The 24,433-nt window shown below is 37.3% G+C and overlaps 2 protein-coding genes across 2 annotated transcripts in view; one reads left to right on the top strand and one right to left on the bottom strand.

Annotated features, from left to right (window-relative positions):
- Positions 1-8,220: 8,220 nt before the first annotated feature.
- LOC139779007 (uncharacterized) lies at positions 8,221-14,646 on the bottom strand. The gene is made up of 6 exons (XM_071717202.1): positions 14,397-14,646; positions 12,338-12,606; positions 11,405-11,588; positions 11,002-11,318; positions 9,607-9,838; positions 8,221-8,369 (listed from the first exon to the last, which is right to left on the bottom strand). Exons 1-6 carry the CDS (start codon positions 14,644-14,646, stop codon positions 8,269-8,271), a joined length of 1,353 nt encoding a protein of 450 aa, XP_071573303.1. The 3' UTR covers positions 8,221-8,268.
- Positions 14,647-15,416: 770 nt separating this feature from the next.
- LOC139779019 (uncharacterized) overlaps positions 15,417-24,433 on the top strand; it is an 83,426-nt gene continuing 74,409 nt past the window's right edge. Inside the window, exons 1-2 of the mRNA XM_071717209.1 lie at positions 15,417-15,557; positions 15,776-15,877. Coding sequence (XP_071573310.1) covers positions 15,435-15,557; positions 15,776-15,877 — 225 coding nt within the window. The 5' untranslated portion in view covers positions 15,417-15,434. The remainder of the gene's footprint in view (positions 15,558-15,775; positions 15,878-24,433) is intronic.

Below are 24,433 nucleotides of genomic sequence, written 5' to 3'. Positions count from 1 at the left end.
AGAACATTTTTTGTAGATATTTGTCTGCTCTACAACTTTGATCTCTACAAAAATTTCGAAATTCATCGCATTTGTGGAGAAAAACGAATTTGTTTATAAATTGTTAATAAAAAACATACTTAGGGATAGCGGAAAATGGCGGAATTTGAATATGTTGTTCAGTATATTTTTCTGAACACAATGACGTAATAAAACCTTGTGTTGCAATTTTTTCTAGGTCTAATCGTATTTTGACTGGACTATAAAAAGATGGATTGGTCTATTTCCTTTTGCACATATATATGAACCAATCAATTTCTTACGCTTATGTTTATGCGCGATGCAAATTTGTCTGGATAGACTTTAAAAAAGCAGCGCCAAGTTTTTTACAAGAAAATTTATTTATTTTATTTTAATTAAATATTTTTATTTTATAATGTTACCTCTTTAATTCTTTGTGATTAAAATGATTAAATGATTCTTTGTAATATGTATTATAATTTTATCAAGGAGAATTAAAACTACTACCACTTGGGTTGATAGAAAGATCCTCAGGAATACAAAGATACATACCACTTGGGTTGAGTTAGGTAACACAATTTTGTTTTATTTTTTAAGAGTAGTTGCACTACAATTATTTTTCAAAGCAATATATATATTCTCTTTGTAGTTGGCGTAATTTAAAGATTTCATATATTTTTTTGAAATATTAGGTGCGCAACTAAGTTCTCGCTGTTTTTTTTTATGAAAATGCCACTTTATTGTGAAAAAATGGTTACAAGTGAATCATTCAAAGTATTGCCCATCGCTAGCGACAACTTTTTCCCATCTTTCTGGCAGAGCTCGAATACCATGACGGTAGAAATGTTCGTCTTTTGAGGCTATCCACGAATCAAGCCATTTTGAGATGTCTTCATATGAGCGGAACTGCTGATCAGCCAGACCATGTGCCATCGAACGGAACAAGTAATAATCGGACGGCGCAATATCTGGGGAATATGGCGGGTGGGGTAGGACTTCCCATTTAAGCGTTTCCAAATAGGTTTTGACGGGCTTTGCGACATGGGGTCGAGCATTGTCATGCTGTAGAATCACTTTTTCGTGCCTCTGCTCGTATTGTGGCCGCTTTTCGCGCAGTGCTCGGCTCAATCGCATCAATTGAGTTCGATACCGTTCCCCAGTGATGGTTTCGCTCGGTTTCAACAGCTCATAATAAATAACACCGCTCTGGTCCCACCAAATACACAGCATAACCTTCGCAGCGTGAATATTCGGCCGAGCCGACGACGTAGAAGCATGACCGGGCTGTCCCCATGATTTTTTTCTCTTTGGGTTGCTGTAATGAATCCATTTTTCATCACCCGTAACGATGCGATGAAGAAAATCCTTCCTTTTTTGCCGCTGGAGCAGTTGTTCACAGACGAAAAAACGACGCTCAACATTTCTTGGCTTCAAATCATAAGGAACCCAAGTTCCTTGCTTTTGAATCATTCCCAACGCATGCAATCGCTTGGAAATGGCTTGGCGGGTAACTCCTAATGCTGAAGCAAGCTCTTTCTGCGTTTGGCACGGATCCTCATCGAGCAATGCCTCCAATTCAGCGTCTTCGAAGGTTTTTGGCCTTCCTTCACGCGAACGGTCGTCAACATCGAAATCACCGTCTTTGAAGCGACGGAACCAATCACGGCACGTTGTTTCACTTAGAGCAGCAGATCCGTAAACTTTTTGCAGTTCTCGATGCGCTTCAGCCGCCGTTTTCTTCGAATGAAAGAAGAAAAGCAACACTTCCCGCAAATGACGATTATTTGGCACAAAATCAGACATTTTTACACAATCAAAAGTATATGACGTAAAAACAAAATCACTAATGTGTCAAAGCGGTTTGTTTACCATAGTCTAAGCTTGGTTCATGACGGGTTCGGGACAACTCTAGTCGTGGGTCAACGTCCAGAAGGGACGCTATTACGCCAGCTGAGAGTTTCGTGCACTCGCGGTCCTGTTTTCGGTCAAGGATATAATATCCCTATTACCGGGGATCGGACCTTGTGCGATTTAGAGAGGTAGCGGTGAGGCGAGGTCTTATTTATAACGAATAAACATTGAGTTTAATCTTATCAAATAATTAGAACATTTATTACAAAAAGCAAAAGAACAAATATTATTACAAATTAAAATTCATTATTATATATAAAATGCGTGAAAGTGTGGTGTGTGGGTGTAGAGTGACATTTGTTTCGGTACGGATGTTCCACAGATTCGGAGGGTCGGGGATGATTTTTATAAAGATCGGTATTCTCCCCGTCAAAATACATTTGGTGAGTAAATTTACATTAGATTGTGGGGAATAAGCACGGGCTGTATATGTGTGAATATATAAAAGTAATGTATAAGAATGAAATATAATTACAAGCTAGATGTTTATATAAAGTATGTACACATATCGAGGAACTATTGTGGTTCTAGTTATATTATTTAAAAAAATATTCTAATCTAAAGAAATCGCTTCGTAAACGATTTCTACGCTAGAAGTAGAGAGCGCGGGGGAAGGTGATCGAGGGTCGAGGATCTCGATCGATGATGTGGAGATAGCGGGAGAGGATGTCCGGTAATGTTGATCTTCCGGATATTCATACGGGAGAGGGGAATAGGGGTCGAAAAAGGCGCTCCGGGGGGAATCCTCGAGTTCGACGGAAGGAACCGGGGAATAGGAGGGCTCTAAGAAGGGGGATGAGTCAGGGGTATCGGGGAAGATCCGATACGCAAGGGAACGACAGACAGGTGAGGGAGATGGCGAAAGAGGAGAATCAAGGATAGAGTGGTCGATATGCGGAGACTGTTTGCGTCTTAAAAATGAAGCAAGGAGCTGTCGCTCCACTATACGAGCGCGCCTGTTTCGTTTTATCCGATTCCGGATAGTTATGCTCAAGGACTTGCGACGGGGTATTTGTGAGTTAACTAAAATTAATTTGAATCCGAAATGAGGCAGGATTTTAAAGACAAATTTATATTTATGTATATAGATATATATATATATGTATTCTCGTATATGGTATATACATATATATATATATAGTTATGTAGAGATGTATATAGATAACCGAGGGGGTATCTCGGACTTACTGTTGACGGTTGCGATCGGGGAATGTCTGAGGTGACTGCGGCGGATTCTTCCGGACGTGAAACGTATAATTGCGGTAGTGGTCCCGATTAGCGAGTTCGTCGGAGGCCTCTGTTCGGGTTAGTACTGCGGGTGATGGACACGCACACAGAATCTACTCGCGATTGTTGAAACCGCGGGAGCAACAGAAATCTGTTTCACGTTTGAGTAAAAGTATGGCTGGTAAATATGGCTTCAAGATAAAACGTCTCGGACTGGATCAGAAGTGACTCCAAGTGCGCAAAGTCGCGATTTTTATACAAATTTAAGGAGGCGGGATTATGTTTTAATTCGATTTGATTGGTGGAGTTCTCTTCTGATCGTGACGTCGGTTTCGATTTTCCGCCTATCCCCTGGCGAGTTTCCCCAAAAATCGTCATTGTCTATGAGCAATTTCTAATTAGCGGCTATTCATTGGCGAGTACGTTATCACTTGCCCTTTGACAGTCCCTTCCAGAAGCTTAACTTTATCAATCGCCGCGAGCCGTGGGTCTTAGGTCAAATCTGCGTTTCACGGAAAAGCGTGATCAGCTCCCCCGTGACCCGAGAGGTCACCCAGATCCTTATGGCATTTTTAATTTATTGCGCCCTTATCCCACGAAATTTCGAGATAATTGAAATTTCGTGCTTCATTTCGTGGAATTAGAATGGAATCCGACAAACAAGTCTATAATTTGCCTATTTTATTAGGCTCGAGCCTTCTGGAAGGTTTCGTCATTTACTATTTAATGAGCGATGACAGTTGGAGTGCATCCGCTTCGTCAATTGATAACCGCTATTTTACGGTTTCCGTCTGTTTCGTGTGATGAAATGAGCGATCCCACGAAAGAAAGAAATCGTGGAGTCAACAGGACGTAACATATATATATATGTGTGTTTCCAAATATGTATGTATGTATGTATGTAGCGTTTATTGTTTCCCCTCAGGGTTTACAAGGCGTTTTTTAACCGGGAAACGGTCCCAAACCCCTTACAAAATTAACAATACCCCTATACCCGGCCTGGCCGTAAGCGACCCTTTACAATCTGTTACCCTCCAACCCTCACGCACCCCGCCCCCGCCCTCTCCTTCCTTCCGCCTTTCTCCCTCTCAACCTACTCCTCCTTCTGCAATTCATATATCCTCCTCTCTACTGCCTCTCTACGTCCCTTCCGTCTCTTCGCCTTTATCTCCTTCTGTAACTAATAAACTATTAGACTCTATTGCCAATTATTACCCTTCTACTCCTCTGCCTCTCAGCCTTCGCCCTATCTCTTCTGCCTCTCCTCCACTCTTCCCCCTCCCCTTCCCTCCTCCTCTTCGTCCGCCTCTCTCCTATTCAGCTCTCCACTTCCTTCTCCTTCCCGCTTCTATCCTTTTCCCTGCCCTCTCTTTCCACCCTGGCCTTTTCCGCTACCCTCCATATCTACCTCCTCCTCCCCTTCGACACATCTTCCTCGTCCTCTACTTCCCGACTTCTCTCAATCTCCCAGCTATTTTCCAATCGTTCTTCCTTGTTTCTCTCCTCCTCTTTCCCTGCTTCTCCTCCCTTCCTCTTACTCCTCCCTACCTCCCTTCTTGTCCACCTTCCTTTCTATCCTCCCTTTCTTTCTTCTCTCCTCCATCGACATTTCCTCATCCACGCCAATTCCTCGTCCTCTCTCTGCTCTCCTTTCTCCACTCTCTGCCTTTTTTAACCTCTCTCCGCTCTCTCCCCTCCGCTCTCTTCTCTTCGCCCTCCACTCGGTCCCTTCCCTCCTCTATCCTTTCACCGTTCTTTACCCTCTCCGTTCTCTTCTCGCCTTTCTTCGCTCGCCACTTTTCACTCCCCGTACTCCCCTCTCTCCGTTCTCCCCCCCCCGTCACTCCTCTCTCCGTCTTCTTGCCGTGCGGCGGCCGATCTACTCAGCTCACGCATGCTCGGCACCTCCTCTCCTTACTCGTTCTACTCCTCCGTCGCTTTCTCTCCTTCTCTTTCTCTCTCACCTGTCCATGTGGCCGACCCCCTGTGTTCGTGTTTTCAAATATAATTACAAAGTATATATTATTAGGGGAGACCAGGGCTATCTGTCTACGGGGGCTATGTGTCTACAGTACTGCTATCACAAGTTTTAAGAGACAGATGTCTCTACCATTGTAACAAGTAGTTGAAAAATGCCCTACGTAAGATATTTAAATGTTGTTTGTTTTCTTGCGATGCCTCTCGCAGACGCTATATAAAAGAAAAGCGAAAACAATTATTCACATTTTCCGATGGTCGAAAAATTTGCTATGCAACAGTAGTTTAACTTAAATTAAAGTAAGCAATTCATAATATTATCAATTAATATATAGTTATCAGGTGTGAGAAGCGTCAAATCTTAATTCCGCATTATCTAAAATTGGCAACATGTTAAAGACTGAAAAACGTGGTCGGAGCTATCTGTCCTATTTTTGATGGGGCAATATGTCCATACTTCAATGACGAATTGTTCTTTTATAAATAGATAATAGTGCGTAACTACAAAAGAAAGACTTTCCTTAAGACGGATAAGGTAGACATATCCAATAAAATTATATTTAGAGCGATTAAAAGAATAAAAATTGAGCGAGAATCTTTTCGTAAAAACAGCGTTAGACTTTGGAATAAATGTTCGGGCTCTCACTCGCTACTGTAAAAAAGTGACCTACGAGCAATTACTTGATCCTGCGATTCAAGAATCGTCACCAAATTTTTATTTTAAAAATACACGTCAAGTTAAATATTGTTGTGAAACGGAAGTCAACGTTCCCTAGTTGCAACATCGAGCTGTCAGCGCAAGCACCGATAATTGCCACATACACATTCCAGCCAATTGCCAAATATACCCGAGCTGGCATTCCAGACACCACCGGGTCACTACTGACCCAATCGCGGAAGCAAAAGCGCTGACAGCTGAGTCGGCAACGAGGAAGTATCTCCGAGCGATAAAAGGCCCGCCCTTCCGAGAAGCGGCGGACAGTCACCACCCTTACGAAAAAAACACTCAAATTTTGGGTGTAAAAATACCTTCAAAACAGTTTGGTGTAAATTCGGATCGTCAATTGACGGTCAACACCTAAATGAGTGTTAACCTCGAAAGGAACCTGCAAATGGGGGTATCCTCAAATTATTGTAACCCCCAAATGAAGGTACTCTCAAAAGGGGTAACCCACAAATGGAGGTATACCCTCAAATGAAGGTATACCCTCAAATGGAGGTATATCCTCAAATGGAGTCACTCCCAAATGAAAGAAACCCCCAAACGAAGAGTAACCCTGAAATAAATATAACCGTATTGCAATAAATAAGCTGGAATCGAATGGATTATTTGATTCTGCGCATTACCTGTACGCATATATTAATATACATATATTGTTATATATTGATAAAGAAATTGGCTGGCAATAATGACAAATTTCGGGAGAAAAATATATATGCAAAGCTGTAGGAAATTATTATTTAAGATTTATATTATACATCAGCGTGCACGTTGATTAAATAAGGTTCATGAAAGGTGAATACCCTGCAAATACCTACTGCAAATTTAATATAATTGAACTTGCACACTTTATCACGTGTAATACACTATCTATGACATTTCAAAAACGACAATAATTTTGTTTTTTCTAGTAATTTATTATATTAAAATTTCTTTTAAATTGTAACATACATATATATATTTTTACACATATACATGTGTAACATTGTGTTCCCTATTTATTATATTATTCTAGAACTGTCCATGTGTAACATAACTTATACATTTTTATTTCACATATGTTTAATTAAAAAAAAACTTATATTGCATAGAAATACTGATGGCTTATTACCATTACTATGTTTACGCGGAGCGTTACTTCTGTAGTAACTAAAGTATTTATCTTCGTATATAAAAGATTTCTCGTTTATATACAAAGATAAACACTTTAATTACTACAGAAGTAACGCTCGCGTAAACATAGAGTCCCTCTAATAAGAGTCTGGCCAACGAATAGCCACTTTTGATTGGTCCGCCAATTCTTAGCCAACTCCCTTAGAAAGAAAGAGAAAGAGAATAAGGAAAGAAAGAGATAGAAATAGCGAATATATCCTTCTCTCTCGCAGAATTTTGCCAAAACAAGTGTGCCAACTGTCGCCAACTGTCATCTTGGCCAGACTCTTATTAGAAAGACTCTACATATCACATAGTACATATCACAAATAATGTTAAACAAAAAGATAAAATCTCAAAAAATATTTGAACTAAATACGCATGGTGGCCACTAAAAAGAGTGGAAAAAATTCCCTGACTTTTCCCTGACTAAAATTCAAATTAATAGTGCCAATACGAGTAACTAATTAATGAAATTCGGGATTAATCGGTATTCCAACACATGTTTATAATCTGCTTAAATGGAAATTTTTATTTATACAACCAAGCCATAGAGATTAACAGGATTGATTTTTTTTTCATTTTGTTGCATAAACGTTTACAGCGAACATTGCTCGGTCAATAGTTTTATTTAAATTTTTTGTATTTAAATCCAATTACAAACAAACATATTTACTATATGGAATATCTTTTCTAAGAACTAAAAAACTTAAACAACAGCAAGGAACTTTGGCACTTTGAAATAAACATGTTACAACATCTTTTAAAGAGACCAGGAATCTTAAACAACAGCAAGGAATTTTGGAATAAACATTTTACTAGACTACAAGACTAGAGACAATACTGTCCCAAAAAGGATTCTACGTAGCGTATAAGTGTTGCGCGGTGCACAGCGGTCATCAAAGAGATGTGTACCCGGGAAGCAATTTTTCTTTTACCGAAGTAAAAATGCCGCTTGTGTATACGAAACATTTCATCGTAAATGTACATCAATTTTCAACATTTTATTTTGATTGATTAAAAATTGACACCATGTTAGAAAAAATTATTTTTTAAATTTTGGTTTTTTATGGAGAAAGCTTTGTTTTTCTCGTTTCGTACCGCCACTCAGCGTTCCCTGACTTATAATTGAGAAATTCCCTGACATTTCCCTGATTTCCAGGTTTTTCCTGACCAGTGGCCACCATGATACGGTATTTTTAAACCGTATAATTATACGATATATAAAGTTAAGTATAAAGTATATATATTTATATTCACGGAAGAGAATCTCTGATGATTCATTTATAGCTCCGAGCAACATTCTTACACTTGTTTGAGACGGTATTGTTGAATAACTTTTCTCCATTCGGCGTATTTTTAAATTGGCTGAGTACGTAATCTGTAATATTTAATATATTACGTTAATAATATAAACAAATTTAAAACAATGAAAAAGAATCCTTGAAAAACTCGAAAATTTCAGAAAAATGATATTTATGGCTTTCCCAAGTTGTAAGTTATTATATGTCGTAATTATTCGAGTTTTCATGATCATATCTTTTTGATAAACTAAAGAGTTAACCCCTGTAAAAATTAATTATTGCAAATATAAACAATAATGACGCACCAACAACTGCGTTGGCTCTTAATATAGGCTTTCCTTTTAATTTGAGATTTATTATTCCGGAGCCTTATTTACGTTTTAATTCTATAAAATAAATAATTAAATAAATAATTAAATAAATAAATAATAAGATAATTTTAAAACGTTTGTAAATTAATATTTTTTGCCCATCTTTTACTATTCTCATTTCGAAAAATATCGCGCCCGCTTATATTAAGAGCCAACGCAGTTGTTGGTGCGTCATTATTGCTTATATTTGCAATAATTAATTTGTACAAAATCCAAATAAATGCAAACGTTTCGACCCTGTTTTGGATCTTCTTCAATGTGCGACATGAAAGTTATAAGCTTAAACCGGTTAAATAGACAGAAGATATGGTAATAAGTGATTCATAACATTACAATTACTTCTTTGGAGAACTCTGCAGAATTCATGAAATTGTAAAAAGTGTTTTACAATTGTATCAAACAAGTTATATTTGATAGTACTTATTCGAAAAAGGAACAGATTTTTGGAAATTGTAACAAGTGTTATATTAAACTTATTTTTACATTTTATGAATTTCTATTAATTATCGTGCTACTTTCTAAAATGGATGTTTATTTTTTAGTGGTTCGTATTTTAGAGATATCAAGAAAACATTTGTCACATTTGTATTTATAATTTATATATATTTTATAATTTTTCTGATTTAAAAAATGTTTCTACTATTATTTATTTTAGTTTACATGATAACAAATCAATAATAAAAGTAGGGCAACACAGCCATAGGACAATATTAAATATTAAAAATTTTGACACGTACAACTTGTCCTATGGCTGTGTTGCCCTACTTTTATTATTGATTTGATTTATGATAAGACAGCCTTACAATTTGAAACTAATTAAAATTTACATGAAAAGTTTTTTATTTCCTACTTTCTCAAATTGATTTACGAATTTGTAGAGTTTTTCAAAAATATTTACTCGCCACAGTTTATATAAATGTATTTTAAATATTGCACTTGTTACCTTTCATTGCGAGCAGTTTATTGGAGTCCAATGGCTTTTTATTATCATTTGTAACATTTTCTCCAGTTTTAGTTTTATTGCTTTTTTTCCCCGTTCTGGATGAAAATGCCATCTCTTTGTTTGTAAATATACAAGACATGAGATCGCAAGTCATTTTTCCAATGTCACTTGTTCTGACATTCTGCATCATGGACTCAGAAATCGTGACACCTCGACCGATTGAGATTATTTTCTATAACAAAAAACGGAATATATTAAAAAAGCAATTAAAATTTATGAATAAATTTGCTGTGAACATTGCTGTAGTTTAATAAAAATTAAAAGAAGCATATTAGCACAACTTCATTTATTTTTAGTTGCGCATAACCAGATAAAGTATAAAATAGATATAAAATATATACGTAGGGGAGACCGGGGCTAGACCGTTAGTTTTTTTTCGGTGCCGATTTTTAACAACAAAATAAATAATTGTAGTTAAATGTGGTATACCACTGTAAAGAGTGAACCTTTAGCTACAAAATTTATACAGGAAATTTTTATCTACGTCGCTTTGTTTAACCGGTATAGAGCAAAAACGACAACGGTGCAAAAATTGAAATCTCAAAAATGCCGGGGTTTAACCGTTACACTGCATTTTCAATACATATACGTACATCTAATCCTGAAAAATGATAGGATACATCTTAATAATTGTTTTTTAAGAGAAAAATATAAAAATTTATTTAAAATTTTTATGCGAAACGTTATTAAAAAATAGTTACGAGGGTTCCTCTTTCCGCAGAAGTCACTCGCCCGACTTGTTTCACTCCTCGACGTCCGATGACTCTATTCAGTGTCTGAATGGTTGTAATTCCCGTCTCATCCATATTCCATATGCAGTGAGCCTGGAAATGCCCGGAAATGCTTTGGAAATGCACCCGGACTGCTTACTAACGGATTAACCCCAAACACAAGTTTCAGGTTTGATCGCCCACGAAATATTAGACATCAACGATAATGAAAAAACTACACTGGTTTCGTGTTCAGCATGCATTACTCTTTATAATCACGTACCTCGAGATTTGGAGAGCAAATATTATAGCAGATATTACAAAATTTCCACGCGCAGAAAATGTAACTTTCACCTTCCGAAAACACGTTTGCCCTCGTAAAAATCATAACACGGCAGGTAACCTGCCGAAACTCCGTTGGTCACATGGGTACCATAAGCAGCGTTTACAATGTTAATAGCGAGTTCGCACAAAATACAGGTTCCGAGATATTTGATTTGGCGGATTTACCCCGTTAGCGGTCTAGCCCCGGTCTCCATATAAAATATATACCTACCTCATTATCGTTAATTTTTTTTATAATTTTAGGTTTAGATGTATCTTCCTTCACACCATTTTCTAATACATGCATTTCATCGCATTGCTCCAATTCTTTTACTTCTTTACAATCTAGCACATCCATAACGATTTCATCAAATTTCTTGTCGATATCGATAGATGACGACTTATCATCATGCTCCGTATTTATGATGGAAACAAAGTTATACTTTATTTGATCATCATTCGACGGATCTTCTTCTTTCACAAATTTCACATTTGGATATGTCTGCTGCTTCTGGAAAACTTGTGCGGATATATTTTTGTTTATTTCTGCTATATGCTTTTTAATGTCTTGTAATTTGACAGCTAGTTTATCCGCCATTTTATCCAAGTTTTCCATTTCTAAAACAGTATTTTTGCAATGTAGTAAAATATATAATTCAGAGTTTTGTTCATATCGATTAAATATTTAATAACAACTAAATTACTATTTTCTAATGTAATCGATCTGTCGTGCTTCAACGCCGTAACTTCATTCTGGAGTTGTTTATTTTTTAATTGTAAGGCTTTTACTTTTTCCTCTAGGTGTGATCGGTTTAGATTCTTCTTACTTGACTCGCAACTGTCATCAGTGAAAGATGTTTCATCACTTTCATCCGGCGAACTAAATAACTGAAATAATAAGAAAATAAATTCGGCCGCAATTAAAATCAATAGAGAGGATAAAGTGCCAATATCGTCCAAGCAAGATCTAGGTAGCTTATGATTTTTTATTTCAATTTATATTGTGCGCCGACATAATTTGTCAGTCTTAAAACACAGTAAGATTTAAATATTCAAATATTTGAATCGTAATTAATTTAAAGAATTTATTGCGAAAAATATTACCTCAACCAGGATTCGAACCTGAACCTCCCTTCATTCCGTGAGGGCGTCTCACCAACTCGACTACCGAGGCATGTGATAATATTCCTCGCAATAACCGAATATATAGGATGTAAAGAGAACGCTTTTTTCTCAGGCTAACATCCTATATATTCGGTATTTGAATATTTAAATCTTACTATATTTTAAGACTGACAAATTATGTCGGCGCACACTATGAATTGAAATAAAAAATCATAAGCTATCTAGATCTTGCTTGGCCGATATTGGCACTTTATCCTCTCTATTAAATAACTAAAATATAAATTTATGAAGTTTAATAAATAATTGAAAAAAGGACGATAATAAAATAGATTCACATACATCATCTTTTAAATTAACATTTGTAGTCTTTAATTGGGATAAAATATTTTGTTGTCTTGTAATCTTAGAGGTTGTAAATTGTTGATTATCCTAGAAAAATATTTAAAATAACTTTAAATAAAAAAATTACAATTTACATATAACGACAATAAAATTGAAATTCACAAAAGTACTTTAGTGTTTTTCTTCTTCGGAACTTTATTCTCCTGGTCAGAGTTAACACAATCACTGTCGCTAAAAGATTTTCTCATGACTTTTTTACGATCTTCTTTACAAGGATTTGCAATATTAAATTTTTGTAGGTCGAAAAGTTGTTTGTGCATGAGTGTCCACTTTGAAAAAAAGATTTTGCATAATATATTTATTATAAAAAAAATAACAGGCTCTCGACATGTAAAATCAATAATAACGAAAGTAAGGCAATTGAGAGCCTCACGCCGTTCTTACAGCGAAATTGATTTAATACAATAATCTTAATATAACATTACCTGCATTTAACGAAACTTTTTCGACAGATGTTTCAGTCTTCGTTTCAAACCCTCTTTAGTGTCGAATGTTGAATGTTTCGGTCTTCGTTTCAGAGGGTCTGAAACGAAGACCGAAACGTCTGTCGAAGAAATTTCGTTAAATGCAGATAATGTTATATTAAGATTATTGTAAAATCAATTTCGCTGTAAAAATGGTGTGTGGCTCTCAATTGCCTTACTTTCGTTATTATTGATATATTTATTAATTGCAAGAAAACCATCTCTTTCGAATGGATAAATATTAAAGATTTTTTTCATAATTGGCAAAAATATCTAATTCATGTCTGCTGATTCAATAGGTACACATTCAGGACATTTGGAATTTTGAATTTGGCAATAATATAACAAATGAGATAAATTTATATCAGACCGTGTATATAAAGTTATCCAACAGCTGAGAAGCACGACTCGGTCACGTATTGTATTCGATCGACGTGAAAGAAAATCATCCAATAATCACATAGATATTAGGCAAAGGTTTTTATTTCTCGATTCGTGCGACAGCCTCACAATAGATTCGAGTTAGAGATGAAATATTGCAAAGGTTTATTATTACAAATCCTGACGAATTAACGTGCGACAGCCTAAATACTTGTAAATAAGAGAAAAACCCATTCGAATTGAAAGAGAATAGTTAGATGAAATATTGCACTGTCGCTAAAAGATTTTCTCATGACTTTTTTACGATCTTCTTTACAAGGATTTGCAATATTAAATTTTTGTAGGTCGAAAAGTTGTTTGTGCATGAGTGTCCACTTTGAAAAAAAGATTTTGCATAATATATTTATTATAAAAAAAATAACAGGCTCTCGACATGTAAAATCAATAATAACGAAAGTAAGGCAATTGAGAGCCTCACGCCGTTCTTACAGCGAAATTGATTTAATACAATAATCTTAATATAACATTACCTGCATTTAACGAAACTTTTTCGACAGATGTTTCAGTCTTCGTTTCAAACCCTCTTTAGTGTCGAATGTTGAATGTTTCGGTCTTCGTTTCAGAGGGTCTGAAACGAAGACCGAAACGTCTGTCGAAGAAATTTCGTTAAATGCAGATAATGTTATATTAAGATTATTGTAAAATCAATTTCGCTGTAAAAATGGTGTGTGGCTCTCAATTGCCTTACTTTCGTTATTATTGATATATTTATTAATTGCAAGAAAACCATCTCTTTCGAATGGATAAATATTAAAGATTTTTTTCATAATTGGCAAAAATATCTAATTCATGTCTGCTGATTCAATAGGTACACATTCAGGACATTTGGAATTTTGAATTTGGCAATAATATAACAAATGAGATAAATTTATATCAGACCGTGTATATAAAGTTATCCAACAGCTGAGAAGCACGACTCGGTCACGTATTGTATTCGATCGACGTGAAAGAAAATCATCCAATAATCACATAGATATTAGGCAAAGGTTTTTATTTCTCGATTCGTGCGACAGCCTCACAATAAGAGAAAACACCCATTCGAGTAGAGAATAGAGATGAAATATTGCAGAAAAGAGATAATGTCGAGTATATACACAGTTTTATATAAACTATTTTTCTACAAATCCTGACAGGAATTTTTAACATTTTGCTTATATGTATATACAAATCTTTTTTTATTCTCTATTTAAAAAAAAAATGTTTTTTCAGAAATATGATACAATACATAAAAAAGTATAAATGATAGTATTTAATGAATATTTACCTCCAAATGCATGTATTTTTACCGCTGCCGAGATCCAATCTTTCTCTTTAAGTTTCTTAATGATCCTTTTCATGGACAATGCACTTTTTATTTCACATAGAGGCCATCGTATTTGAACAATGGTTTCTTTGTCAATGGTACTTTGCAAACATACGTCGTCGAATTTGGTTTTTAACCAATCTCTGTATCCGACGGCTACAGAGTTTTCTTCATTCACAAACTCCACCAAAATACAATGAGCGTTGTCCATCTTGCAAAACTATTACGGCTTATAAATTTTACACGTAAACGTATCCGTCACCACGAAACGTCGTATAGTCTTTTTCTCTTTATATAGCACTCCCTGCCAAACGACCTGGGATATATGGCCTTGCAGCGACTTTTCGGTTATAGTATAAAGAAACACGTAATAAGGTAATGTATGTATGTACATAGAAACAAATGAGAAATGCGCGGGTCGTTGCTAATATTGCGGTTATGGCGGCTCATGCCCGTGTATCAGACTCTCGCGGTCGCGACTGCGATTGATGCAATCTGATTGGTCAAAAGACGGAATCGCAATCGCAGTCGCGGCCGCGAGCCCCGAGTTCGATAATCGATTCGGGACATCTTAGAGCACATACGTTTCATGTGTTGTGTCCGTGATTATATTATTATTGAAAAGTTTCTTAGGAAATACTGATATTTTGCTTTATCCATTCGATTCAGTTCCTATCTTGTTACGTGTTTCTTTACACTATAACCGAGAAGTCGCTGGCCATATCCCAGACCGTCCGGCAGGGAGTGCCATATAAAGTGAAGAAGAAGCGGCCACGAGCCGCTAGCATTTTTACAACGAGCTTAGCAACGGCCAATATGGCAGCAGATCGGCAGCTTCCTATAGTCCTTCCTGTGTAGTTATTTCTCAAAAGAGTATTTTCAGTTAAAAATCTGTGCTTAAAATACGCAACAAAAAAATAGCTGGTGATACGAACGCGCATCAGTGTGTGCCTATACAGTATAGTGCATTGTAAAAATAAAACGTGTTTTATAAAAAATATGCATCGTCGTGGACCGTATAAAGAATACCTCCAAGATGAAGAAAAAATAATTCCAGCAACAACAATCCATTCACGGCGCCAAAGAGAAGTATTGCAAGGAATCGATGCTTTAAATAATCAGGTATGAACAGTTTAAATGAAATTATTAATTACTTTACTAAAATTAAAAATCTTATTTTTATAATTTTAAATATAACTTAATTGCTTCAAAAGCATACAAAATCCATGGAAAATTTATTAAAATGCATATCGAATTGATTTCTAATTAGCTTTATTCTTTTGTTTTTTGTATGTTATAATAGAGATCGTAATAAACTTTATGTTGAAATATTTTTATAGGGAGAAAATAATGTGGAAAAGAATGTCATCGAAATGCATGAGATTGAATGCCATGAAATGGCAGAAGTTGATTATTTAGATGAAGACCTTAATTATGGAGAGGTGAGCATATATTACCATTAGGGTGGAACCGACTATGCGCGATTCGTGTGGTTCGCAAATTCGTTATTTGTGATTCGTAAACATTCGTTGGACATTCGGTACGTCTGTTCTTTAGTAATTCAATCGACGAAATTTTTCTCCACACTATTCACGAATATACGAATCACGAATCGCGAATTACGCATTCGCGCATAGTCTCCCACACAGCATGAAATGTTTTGAAATATTTCAGTAATATTTCAAAACATTTCATGCTGTGTGGCCTGGTTCCACCCTTATAATGTAATTATTTTTAAAATTATAGTTCTCTCTCTCTCTCTCTCTATATATATATATATATATATATATATATATATATTAATATAAATTTGTCGTATAATAATTATTTACCATTCAAATAATTAACATTCAAATAATTAACATGTTCTTGTATTTCTTATACTCTCCTTATACTTCTGACGATCCCTCGTGGTTCTTAACCTCTCTTCCGCAAACACACAGCTGTCAAACTGACAGCTTTCTCATTCTCCACGACACGGTTGACCGTGCTCCACGACGTTACCGACCCAACAGTCATGAAGCACGAATAGCGCTAGACGCGACGCGTTCAGCTACTATCTGCCCCCGAACGCGACTGACTTCAGGTGGAAGGCATTAATGACCGCGACTGTACCTTCACCGGTAATGATGCATTCTTCGCCGTCACCGAGAACCACTGTTCCTCCGTTTTTGATCGTTCGGTAATCGATGAACCAGTCGAGTCGATGTGTCATGTGCCTCGATGCACCACTGTCGGTAAGCCAGACTTCACTTTGATTGACTGCAAGCAACTCTTGCAGTTGACTGTTGCTCGGCAGTCCGGACTTGCTCGACTCTCGCTTGTCACATCGCACTTTTTCGATGACGAACGCGCAGTCACGTGACTGTTCATCATCGCCAATTTTCTCGCCTTTTTTGTTCGAACACTCATACGCGTAATGTCCCATCTCGTGACACTTGTAGCATTTGATGTCCTTCTTGGCTTTCTTTGATTTCCCTTTTTTCTTTCGGTGATCTTTGATATCTTTCTTCGACGCAGCGAATGCACTCGCCCCGTCCTCGTTCTCGACACTTAATCTTGCTTCTTCACGAAGCAGTCTTTTTTCAAAGTTGTGTAGGGTCTGACGATCCGGATCGACGCTGTCCCAAGCGGTTTGAAGTGTACTGTACTTAGGCGGTAAGCTGCCCAAGATCTTGGCAATCACTGTCAGCTCTGACACTCGTTCACCCACATCTTCGAGTTGCGTGGCTATGTTCCGAATTCTCGCAATATGCTGGACAATCGAATTACTCGATGCCATCCGATATTCATGGAACTTCTGTAGCATTAAAAGTTTGTTTGTGGCAGATTTTTGCTCATGAATCCGACATAAGTTGTCCCACATGTCTTTCGCCGTTTCACACACTAGTAACGGCTCGAGTTGAGCGTGTTCGAGTGCCGACGATATTAGGAACATTGCCTTGGCATTATCCCGATGCCATGCTTTAGCCACAGCCGTCGTCGGATCCTCCGGCTTCACTCGCGAGCCACGGATGATATCGTCGATTTCGTTTGCGATGAGTAGTGAGTTCATTCGAAATTTCCAACTTTGGAAATTCGTTCCATCGAACTTCTTCACGCTCTTTGCAGAGATGTCCTGAGACATGATGCGAATCACACGCGCTCGTTCTCTTCACAAAAGTTCGACCGTAAATTGGCTACCGCCCGCGCCTCGCGTTCGCGACTTCGACTTCTTTTTACACAAGGTTTATACGCGGTACGTAACCTGGGCCCATAACCTGTTAGAACTTCGCGAGAATCGCACTCGCCTTGACCGGCAGGTTATCTTGTGTGATAGGATCGAGGGATATATTATATATTAGTAATAGAATTTATTTTTACAAGTACGTGCTCGTGAGACGGACACCCAGAACACACTGCTCAATAGGAAAACGCACGCAACGCAACGAGACAAAAAAAAGTTCAAATTGGCGAAGCTAGCGCGTCTCGCCGCCGCCACAAAAGAAACTAGCCGCGCTTCCCGCCTTACCGACACGAAAAAACTACTGCTTCAATAATTACATATATATATACAACAAAGTTATTTATAACTTTGACAACATATATATATATATATATATATATATATATACAGGGTGTATCAGAATGTTTGGTACTTTTTTCATATTTAGATAGAGCGAGCCAAACTGAGTCGAAAAGTCATGTACCATTTTGCAATTTTCGCAATAGTTGATGAGTTATTAATGATTAAAAATCGCCGTATTGGCCCGGCCCACCGCCAAATCAAAGCGCGCGGCGAGATGCGGCCGCCCCGCGGTCGGCGCGCGGGCAGTTGTTTACTTCAAGCGGCACGAGCGGCGCGTAACGCCCGCGCCGGGCCCCCGTCCTGAGCGATGATAGTTTCTCGCCTTTTTTAAATAGAAATAAAATTTTCTAACAACATAGAAAAATTTTTTGTGTGTACTTATGTACATACGTGTGTACATGCATACACAGTAAAATATCAATTGTACTGCTTAAAAAAGCGATTACTCAATTTACTTTTTTTCTGTTAGTAAGTAACGGTTGTCTTTAAGAAAGAATATTTTCTTGATAATAGTCTTAAAATGTACAAATTTTAGAAAGAGTCTTTATCATGTACTCGAAAGAAGAATTTATACTCCTTCAAAGAACATAATAAAATTTTATTAAAGAAAAGTCAAAATAATAAATAAAGTAATATGAGGACCCTCGAGATTAAAATAGGAGAAGTCAAGGCTATGAGGGTCAGACGCAGATCACAGTGCGTAATATCAGAAATAACTGATTTATTCGTCGTTTTGATACATTACATCGATCTGTACGTTTCGGCTCAGCTTTGAGCCATCTTCAGCGGTAGTTACAGAAGTTAAGTTACACGTTCTCCGTACCGTATGGTGAGTTTACTGATTCAAAGTATCAGAAACATAGACCAATTGATCCATATCTGTAAATTTGTTCAATTAATGTTGAGATATTAAAAAGATCTCTTAGGAAACTCACCATTCGGTCTGAAAAACGTGGAATACAGAGCCATGTACATAATGAATATTCTCTGCGAGAAGACTTGACGATCTTGTCGACACGACACACAATGATATGAAAGGTCTTGCAAGAAGAGGCATGTCGTAGGTCAACACACCGGCGAGGGTTATAACATAGCACGATTTGACACCGTCTCAAAATAACACGGATTTTTTGCATCATGCATATGTCACGGTTTTGAGCAAATTGTAATCCATGCTCATGAACTTGGTCGTTGGCAAATCGGGGTTTTACTATTGGTACAAGCAATATTGTGACGGTGTCAAATCGTGCTTTGTTATAATTCTCGCCGATGTGTTGACCTACGACATGCCTCTTCTTGCAAGACCTTTCATATCATTGTGTGTCGTGTCGACAAGATCGTCAAGTCTTCTCGCAGAGAGTATTCATTATGTACATGGCTCTGTATTCCACGTTTTTCAGACCGAATGGTGAGTTTCCTAAGGGATCTTTTTAATATCTCAACATTATTTGAACAAATTTACAGATATGGATCAATTGATCTATGTTTCTGATACTTTGAATCAGTAAACTCACCATACGGTACGGAGAACGTGTAACTTAACTTGTGTAACTACCGCTGAAGATGGCTCAAAGCTGAGCCGAAACGTACGGATCGATGTAATGTATCAAAACGACGAATAAATCAGTTATTTCTGATATTACCCCTTATGAAAAAAAACTATTGACAGCGAATTAACTATTGGACTTTCAATAGTTAACTATTAAATTTGAATAGTACGTACTATTCAAATCTAATAGTTATCCAATAGTTAATTCGCTCTCAATAGTTTTTCAATAGTTTTTTTTCATAAGGGACGCACTGTGATCTGCGTCTGACCCTCATAGCCTTGACTTCTCCTATCAAAATAATTAGCAAATCGAATTTTTGTTTTAATTTTATATTCTTAACTGAAGAACTGAATAATTAGAATTTAGAATATTATTTATTTTAAGTAATATTATCAAGAAAACATTTTTTGTAAAGGTCATCGTTACTTAAAGGAAGAGAAAATTGAGTAATTGGTTTTTTTAGCACTAGAATAATATTTTTTTGCGTGTGCGTATACGGCACGCCGTTTTGCTATTTAATATCATCATAAAAATTCTACCAAATTAAATTGATACTCAAAGAAAAGAAATTATTATTATGTCTAGATACTTATAATTCATCGAATTATTATTAAGCTATAATTGAAAATGCAGAATTAAAATTATGTCTAGACAAAATATTAATTCTGAATTTATTTTATGTTATGACATAAAAATTTTTCGGGAATTAAAATTATGTACATAATTGTAATTCACGAATTTTACTTATGTACACAATTTTAATTCTTAAATTTTTATTACGTACATAATTGTAATTCTTGAATTACTCTTTTTCTTTTAGTAAGTAACGGTTATCTTTAACAAAGAATATTTTCTTGATAATAATCTTAAAATGTACTTATCACAAATTTTAGAAAAAGTCTTTGTCATGTACTTTGTCATGTACTTTGTATGAAAAAAGAATTTATACTCCTTCAAAGAACATTATAAAATATTATCAAAGAAAAGTCAAAATAATAAGTAAATCGAATTTTTGTTTTAATTTTATATTCTTAATTGAAGAATTAAACAATTAGATGCCTCTTCTTGCAAGACCTTTCATATCATTGTGTGTCGTGTCGACAAGATCGTCAAGTCTTCTCCCAGAAAGTATTCATTATGTACATGGCTCTGTATTCCACGTTATTCAGACCGAATGGTGAGTTTCCTAAGGAATCTTTTTAATATCTCAACATTAATTGAACAAATTTACAGATATGGATCAATTGGTCTATGTTTCTGATACTTCGAATCAGTAAACTCACCATACGGTACGGAGAACGTGTAACTTAATTTCTGTAACTGCCGCTGAAGATGGCTCAAAACTGAGCCGAAACGTACAGATCGATGTAATGTATCAAAACGACGAATAAATCAGTTATTTCTGATATTACGCACTGTGATCTGCGTCTGACCCTCATAGCCTTGACTTCTCCTATTTTAATCTCGAGGGTCCTCATATTACTTTATTTATTATTTTGACTTTTCTTTAATAAAATTTTATTATGTTCTTTGAAGGAGTATAAATTCTTCTTTCGAGTACATGATAAAGACTCTTTCTAAAATTTGTACATTTTAAGACTATTATCAAGAAAATATTCTTTCTTAAAGACAACCGTTACTTACTAACAGTGTAACGATGCACCCCCGAAAACTGCATCGTTCCGGCGTAACACCCTGCCGAGGCCGACCGGCCGACCATCCGCCGGGCGAGGAACGAACACGGTGTGCCCGCCTTATTTTAAAGCTAGCATGTAACGTTAGGAAGTCCGCGAGCAGACTTAACGCGGCAACCGCCTCGACGCGCCGAGCGATGCCGACCGCGACCGAAGACCGCCGAACGCGATCGCGGCGTCGGGACGCCGTATTTTCCGACCGTTCCGCCGCACCATCCCGGCGCTCGCGATCGCCGTCGCTACCCCCGCCACTGCGTAACACCGCCGCGCCGGGTATAAAAGACGAGCGTTTTTAACGCTAAATGCGATTTCCTGATCAACACTCCGACCGACCGCACCGATCCTGAATTCCCGCATCTCTCTAGTCAGTCAGAACGAGGGTAGAGCGCCTCCGGCACTCTCTGTCTTCGCCGAGCGATTCTCGATCGACGACCAGCTTCCCTACGCAAAAGCACCTGCTAGTCAGAACGAAGGTAGAGCGCCTCCGGCACTCTCTGTCTTCGCCGAGCGATTCTCGATCGACGACCAGCTTCCTGGCGCAACGCGCCCGCTAGTCCGGACCAAGGTAGAGCGCCTCCGGCCCTCTCTGCCTTCGCCGAGCGATTCTCGAGCGACGACCAGCTTCCTTGCGCACCACGCCCGCTAGTCAGGACCAAGGTAGAGCGCCTCCGGCCCTCTCTGCCTTCCCCGAGCGCGTCTCGGGGGCCAGACCCGCGCCAGCGTTATCCCGCCGCCTTCCCGCCAAATACGCGCCGAGTTACCGCGATCTCGTCACCGTATCCGCGCCCGTGCGCACCGCGCTTTACCTCGCGCCACCCGCCACCAGCCGATCGCCCGCCCCGATCGCCGCCCTCGTGCATCCCCGCGCACACCGCGTGCGCCCTGACTTTGTGTCCTGCGCTCACCGCACCAGTGTAAATACCGCGACCGTTCCTTATAGAATAAATTCTGTTACGTTATTGCCAACCACGATACACTTCATTTTGCCGAACCTCACCGCGCGTCCGTTCCTCCGCACCTCCTTCGAACCCAGCCCAGCCGCGAGCTAGATCCGCGTTTCGAAGCACGGTTGTTTTAACAGAAAAAAAAGTAAATTGAGTAATCGCTTTTTTAAGCAGTACAATTGATATTTTACTGTGTATGCATGTACACACGTATGTACATAAGTACGCACAAAAAATTTTTCTATGTTGTTAGAAAATTTTATTTCTATTTAAAAAAGGCGAGAAACTATAATCGCTCAGGACGGGGGCCCGGCGTTACGCGCCGCTCGTGCCGCTTGAAGTAAACAACTGCCCGCGCGCCGACCGCGAAGCGGCCGCATCTCGCCGCGCGCTTGGATTTGGCGGTGGGCCGGGCCAATACGGCGATTTTTAATCATTAATAACTCATCAACTATTGCGAAAATTGCAAAATGGTACATGACTTTTCGACTCAGTTTGGCTCGCTCTATCTAAATATGAAAAAAGTACCAAACATTCTGATACACCCTGTATATATATATATATATACATTATATATATACATATATATATACATTATATATATATATATATATATATATATATATATATATATATAATGAATTTTATGATCGAGAATGCAATAATATTATCGATAAATTAACCGACTAAGCGCGATCTTCTTTATCTCCTACATTCTTTGGTTGCAAACTAGTGTACGTACACTTGTTGTACTTAAAATGAAATAGATAAATGTTTGAAGAGTTTGGCGAAAGTGAGATAGAAAGTTTTAGTGCAGTTCAGTGCAGCGGAGTGATTCGTTAGATCTAGGTCGATTCTTGAATTCATTCGTAAGAGAAACGTACGAGCAAATATTGTTCTTACGGAAACGTTGCAAGTTGATTGATTAAAAGCCATGCGATAGCCAATCAACTTTCAACGTTTTTGTAAGAACAGAATTTTCGCGTACGTTTCTCTTGCAAATGAATTCAAGAATCAAGCCCCAGAATTTTCGCATACGTTTCTCTTGCGAATGAATTCAAGAAACGAGCCCCTGATTCGGTATGCGGACTAATAAAAAAGAATACTTTTATTTTAAAGTCTGCAGATTCATGGGGCAACAAGAACTTATAGCAAATTTGGTTGGAACCAGTGCGCACTCAGTGCACATTAAAGCTGTTATACATTGATTTAATTTTTAATATTTAAAATATTTAAAGTAAAATGCAAATATTTCGTTTGATAAAATGCCTAATACATATTTTATCAAATAGTACAATAAAGATTATTGAGGCTTTCGTGGACTTAACCCGTTTACATTAAACATACACTTTACGTTGATTTGTGTACGATGTGCACTGAGTGCGCACTGGTGCATTCAATCGAATTCGCTGTATTAGGTACTTGTTCAAATGTTTAGTAGTTCAATGGCAGAAGTATGTGATAGTGTGCAATACTAGTGTGCAATAGTAATTTGTAGTTTTATTAATAATATTTATATTAAATAATTAAAAAATGGAGCATCCACGACCATCGACGAGTGGCATCGAAGAACCGCCTACTAAAAAACGTAAGGTAAAATCTTTTCAAACTATTTGGTTAGAGGATGCAAAGTTTAAAAATTGGTTAATGCAGCATCCGGACAATGGAAAAGCTTTCTGTAAGCAGCTTTCTGTATTACAGCATGCAATACAATCCTTGCATGCGGTAAATCAGAGTTGAGTAAGCATGCAAATCGGGCCTCACATATCGACAATATTAATAATATTAATAAACGCGATAATCCATCTACTTCGCAGACTTCGCTGCTCGCTTCTCAATTGCAAAATAGGGACCATATCAGTAAAGTTAAATCAGCCGAAATAATATTATCTACATTTTACGCAGAACATAACATTGCTTTCCAAACAGTAGATCATTTGGTTCTTGTATTAAAAAAGATTTTTTGTGATTCGCAGATCGCAAAAGATTTTACATTGTCACAGACTAAGTGCGCGCAAATTATTGTATTAAAAATATTACAGCAAAAGTAGAAAACGAAAAAACTATTGAAAATTTAAAACATCAGGCATTTTCTGTTTTGTTAGATGAAAGCACGAATATTACTAATGATAAAATGCTTTGTATTTTAGTAAAATATGTTTCACCTGAAAATCAAAAATGTATAACAGAATTGTTAGAATTAGTAAAATTAGATGCAAAAGATTGCTCTGCAGAAAAACTT

This window comes from Temnothorax nylanderi, unplaced genomic scaffold (genome assembly GCF_030848795.1).
Source record: "Temnothorax nylanderi isolate EJ_2023f unplaced genomic scaffold, tnyl_v1.0 TNYL_tig0205_pilon, whole genome shotgun sequence".
Taxonomy (NCBI): Eukaryota; Metazoa; Arthropoda; class Insecta; order Hymenoptera; family Formicidae; genus Temnothorax; species Temnothorax nylanderi.
Note: the sequence above shows the minus strand (reverse complement) of the source record. Positions and strands in the feature narration are given on the sequence as shown.

Coding starts and splice junctions, on each gene's coding strand:
- LOC139779007 (XM_071717202.1), bottom strand. CDS start 14,646: ATGGACAACGCTCATTGTATTTTGGTGGAGTTTGTGAATGAAGAAAAC. Junction 11,589..12,337: donor CGAAGAAGAAAAACACTAAA/GTACTTTTGTGA, acceptor TTATTATTTCAG/TTATTTAGTTCGCCGGATGA. Junction 11,319..11,404: donor ATCGATTACATTAGAAAATA/GTAATTTAGTTG, acceptor ATACTGTTTTAG/AAATGGAAAACTTGGATAAA.